At 31.6% G+C, this 5,316-nt stretch overlaps 1 protein-coding gene across 1 annotated transcript; it reads right to left on the bottom strand.

Moving 5' to 3' along the window:
* Positions 1-2,428: 2,428 nt before the first annotated feature.
* Positions 2,429-4,965, bottom strand: LOC100575623. Its single transcript, XM_003242705.4, has 2 exons — positions 2,747-4,965; positions 2,429-2,632 (listed from the first exon to the last, which is right to left on the bottom strand). The coding sequence occupies exons 1-2, from the start codon at positions 4,869-4,871 to the stop codon at positions 2,475-2,477; spliced, it is 2,283 nt and encodes a 760-aa protein (XP_003242753.1). The 5' UTR covers positions 4,872-4,965; the 3' UTR covers positions 2,429-2,474.
* Positions 4,966-5,316: the final 351 nt, after the last annotated feature.

Raw genomic sequence — 5,316 nt, 5'->3', positions numbered from 1 at the left:
GATCAGGTTTTCAGCTATTTCTTATAGTCTTATACCATACAATATTATATACCGGTACCTATATCTACGTAGAATCCGCTATGTTGTTTTTACGCACGCGTCGAGTCGAATTAAAAAATTATTTTTTTTTTTGGATTTGGAATTCTCTAAGTGTATAATATAATATACTACGTACATAAAATATAATTGATATATGACGAAACGACGACCACTTGTTGAGCAGGTGACCACGTTGTTTTTTTTTTCGTACAAGGCGTCGGTATTTAAAAGCTGTTCCAACTGTCGGGGCCACCTGTCGATCGTCCGTGTTGGCCACCTGTCCCCTAGTTTTTGTCAGAAGACTCGTGCCACTCTGCCATCAGAATAATATAAAAACCGTCAGCTGCTGTTGTTGTTACTGCTGCTGCGTCTGTAGACTGATGTAGGTTTTTTCGTCTTGTAATTATACCACAGACGCCACTGAAACCGGCGTTTATATTAATGATCCTAAACTATATATCGCAATCATCAAGATCCATTTGACCTGATGTTATGTCTAACATGTATGGGTTATCATTTATTAGTGCGTTTCGTTAAATATATAAGAGAAATTGTTGCTGTAATAATATATTGTGTAGTAGATACTTCCTGGTCAAAATCATCTATACATTTCGATGTTAATATTAGGTAAATTCAAAACTATCCATTATTTTACTAAACCATAATATCATCAATAATAAATATTAAATACAAAACTATTTACCGTAATGTGGGGCCCACCAATCTATATATATTAATTATTAATTGTTTGTATATTATACAACTCTATCAACAAAAAAAACATGACACTTCATATTTACACATAGTTTTAATTCAATAAATCAGCTGCAGTTCCCTTAAAGGATATGCATCGTTTATGTATATTGCGTTTTATGAAAGTCTGCAGTGGCCCAAATAGGAATAATTTTCAGAGACGCTCCAGCCACCAGTATATTTTTATTATTTATTTATTATTTTATACTCCGAGAGGAGTGGAGTGTTGATCTTGCAATGATGTGTGGTTTTTTGTGTATGTATAGGTACACTATTTATAAAAGAAAAAATGCTTGGGTTATTAATTTATTTAAATATATTTTCTGGTTGGAAAGTTAATATAGTTAGATCTTTTAAGAGGTAAAATTAAAAATTCTGTGTAATTTTCAAAATAATCGAGAAAAACTGGAATTTTTACCAAAAACTAGTTTTTGACAAAATGTTCTTAATTTGTTGTAATTAAATAACCGCAGATACTTGACACAAAATTCTTATATAATATAATATGTGCTTAATGATATATATAAGGATTTTTTATACATGGTATAATTTTCAAAATATTTTCTGACTATTTTTGAGCTATTTATAAACATTGTCATTTTTGAATCTTTTAAAAGTTTTTTTCTAAAATATTGATAAAATAATTTTCGCTCAGTAAAAAAGCATAAGCTTTAATATAAGATTCCTCATAAGTTGTCATTATAATAATATTAAACCATAGACACAATTTTTTTATAAGCATTTTAAGTATAAATTCGTCAAAATCTCGAAAATGTGCAAATTATTTTTTGGTTAAAAATTCATAAAATATTTAATTTTTATAGCTAAGGCTTTAAGTTCCTCTTAAGTAATAAATACTGGAACTAAACAATCTAAGAAATTTATTATAAACACTATTTTTTTTATTTTTTTACGTTTTTCGTTGGGATTTGTTACTTTTACGTACAACGTACTTATAGGTATTACTTTATTTCTATACACTCAAAGACATTTTCAAAAGTCAAAACATTTAGATAAATAATCGTATGCTATATATAGCCTATATTTTTATTATATTTGATATGTACCAGTATCATGAATCTATTTACACCGTTCTACCATAAGTTGGTATAATGACTTAAAAGTTAATAACAATAAAATAATTAATCATTTAATCATATATATTATGTGCAATGTTTTCGACCAAAAATTAAATCAACCTACCGTATTTACTTATAGTAAAATTAATATACTAAAATAAATCACTATAATAGCATTATAAATATACATAAAATATACTCTGGATATGTATGCTGACAGTATGTCTTCGCTAAAAATCGTTTTTCTTAAACAATTATTTATTTTTTAAGTCAAATTTAACACATAAATAATTACGGTAACTTACTCAATGACGAGGTACACTCAACACCTACTGTACCTACAGCTGAGCGGCTACCTACGTCCCCCCATTTTAAAACGATTATCATTTAAATAATATCTTATATTCATTTTAAATTACGATATATATATATATATATTATAATATAATCTATTCATTATTTGATATTCAGTATTTGAACTATTATTAGTGAATCACCAATTAACCACTTGCATGCGATGCACTCTTAATTAAAAATAAATTCTAATGAAAAGAAAATTATATTATGTTGAATCTATTGGATTTTAAAATTTATTGTCAACATTTAACACGCTTCATCTCGATTATTTAACCTATCACGAACAAATTTTGGCAACGGTTTCGCTTTGAAAGCCGGCAAGGTGTCCGGTCGATCTGCCTGTTTCAATTTTGGAGCCCAGCCTTTTGGCGCACCACTTGGACGACTTCTGCGTAGAAAAGTTCCTGAAATACGTTTAAGAATATTTTAGAAAATTGTTTGGAGATAGGTTTTTTTTACGAGGTTAAATACGTATAAGACGACTATATTGGTTCGTCTATTAATTGTCATATAGTTACTTTTATTTTCCGCAGCAGGATTATAATCTTCTTGAGGACAATCAGTCACTCTTTGGTTACATGTCGCCCCCGGTCTTCTGTTGACATTAGGCTTCGGTGCATTACTTGAAACTGGTTCTCTAACATTTGATGGTCTCTGGTTTGGCGGCTTCGGACGAACTTGTCTTGGACACGATTTTTGTACTGGACTAGGTTGTCTTGGACACGGTTGTTGTACTGGACTAGGTTGATAAGATTGTTGTGGGGTTGGTCTATAGTTTTCTAGTGATCTATCAGGTATAGCAGGCATTTTTTTATCTTTATAAAAATATGTTTCCCAAGTATTTCTTGTAATAAGTTTGACGTGTTCTATAAGCATATCGTTTTTGAGTCTTGGATCACCCAGATCGTAGTGTATATGATACAGAGTGGACATAATGTCATCCAACATATTTATACCATAATCTCGCTGTGTTTTCGAAATATATTCTAATTGGTTATGTACGCTTTCATAAAACGGGAGTAAACGAATGAAATCCTTGTCGTGAAATGCATTATCGTTCCATTCACAATCATTGAATGGCTTAATAATTTTTGGTGGATTTTTATAGATAGCTTGCAAGATCATCTTGGCAGTCGGACTGTTATCACACGGAGGGTCTGCTTCTATTGGGTTCGATACAAAATTTAAATAATGTTGTGTTAACATATTAAAAGCGTCTGTTTTTGCCTGAAGGTCTTTTTTCGCTAACGACAAATTAGTAAATGCGTTGGCAACTAAACTTGATTTGCATACTATCTGCTGTATACTTTTTACACTGTTGACAGAATCTGAATCATTACAATCTTCGTCGTTTTCAGTTACAGAACATTGTAGAGCATTTGTTCTAAGCTCTGGTTCAACTGGTGTTCTTGGCAAAGACCGACGACATGTATTATTTTGATTTTGTTGCGGTGACTGTGTGTTTGCAGTTATTCTGTAATATTCGTGTTGTGTAGTATCAGTTCCAGCCATTCCAGGATTAGGCTTAGGCACAGATGTCGGGCCACTACTACAGGTCGGGCCACTACCACAGTTCGGGCCACTACTACAGCTAGGTACACTGTGCGGGAAATGAAAGTCATTTCCTGCAGGTTGGCGTTTGCATTGCGAGGTGCAATTTATAATTTTTATTTTTCTCATAGTTTCTTCAAAACCGACACGACACTTTTTACTTGTTGATTCATCAAGTTTTTCCAACTGACATTGGGTCCTAGATATTTTCTCACGACGCTGTTTCGAATCCAATTTAAACGCATATTTATTTTGGTTAACATCACTTTGAAAGCATGGAGAATTTCTTCTTGGTTTAGAATTATGTGCGCATGGTAGATTATCAGAACCAGCGGCTTGATGATCGAAATCCATACATGGAGGACTAACTGGAGGACTAACGTCGTATAAGCTTGGGTGTGAAACAAAATTACACATGTCTTCAAAGTTTACATGTTCAGGAGTTCCCTGAGCGCATCGATTTTGTCGGCGAGGCGTTGAGCACCGTTGAACGCAGTCTTCATTATTGGGTAATTGATTTGCGGGGCATTGTTCATCAACTTGTGAGTTACAATTTTTAGTTTGCGTTTGACATGGATTACAATAGTCGCTAAAATCTATGAGATTGTCATTCTTAACAACTTCACGTAACGATACCCATTCTTCAACTGTTGCCCCAGGGACGTAGAGCCAAAATTCACTCCATAACTGTTGGGTTCTTACAGTCTTAGCTCTCCAATTAATCGTTTTCATAACGTCTATGGGATGTATATTTGGGTGGAACAAACGATAAAAAGTTTTGCATACCTCTCGAGCTACTATTCTTGCATACGGATTATTAGTGTCTTTAATTAGTCTAACAAATGGATTAAGTATTCGAACAGCATCACGAAGCTCTTTGGGATCATACCTTGGTTCTTGATCCTCGTATGGACAACTTTGATCTTCGATTATTTGTGAATCGTTATTATTAGCGCATTCCTCTTGGATAGGTTCAATAACTCTACACTTGGTTGCCTGTGGCCGTCCACATCTATTAGATTCCGAACTTTTCGTTCTAGTCCTTGGTTGTTCTCGTGTGCATGCATTTCTTGAAGATGGCCTTTGACTCATATTAAATGAAATATTTATAGTGCGTTATAAAGATAATAATGTAATAGTTGGGATATGTAAATTTATAATGTAAATTTTGCTTAAAATAATTGTTATTCTTATTTGTTAAAATGTATATATTTAGTTTAATCTAAAATGTTCCTTAGTTACTATAATAGAATCAATAATAGTATAATGACGATAATTATTGTTATTAATATTAATTGTAAGCATTTAAATAAAATTCCCACAGTAGTCTATATGGTAATATTATAAGCAAATGTAAAATCATACAAATAATTTATGTAGATCGAATTTTTAAAAATTTTAATTTGGTTATATTCTATGTTTATTTAAATATCATTTGTATTTTGAATCAAATCAATTATTTATCATTGGTTGAATATTTCTATATCAATATGCTAATACAAATATTAATTATTTATTTTAGTAATTTACTGTTTAA

Source organism: Acyrthosiphon pisum, chromosome A1 (assembly GCF_005508785.2).
Source record: "Acyrthosiphon pisum isolate AL4f chromosome A1, pea_aphid_22Mar2018_4r6ur, whole genome shotgun sequence".
In the NCBI taxonomy this organism is placed as follows: domain Eukaryota; kingdom Metazoa; phylum Arthropoda; class Insecta; order Hemiptera; family Aphididae; genus Acyrthosiphon; species Acyrthosiphon pisum.
This window is presented reverse-complemented; position numbering and strand designations above follow the sequence as displayed.

Bases quoted from the DNA above. Each gene is read 5' to 3' on its own strand.
- LOC100575623 (XM_003242705.4), bottom strand. From the start codon at position 4,871: ATGAGTCAAAGGCCATCTTCAAGAAATGCATGCACACGAGAACAACCA. The intron at 2,633-2,746 runs GTAACTATATGA...AACGTATTTCAG, and splicing joins TCCTGCTGCGGAAAATAAAA to GAACTTTTCTACGCAGAAGT.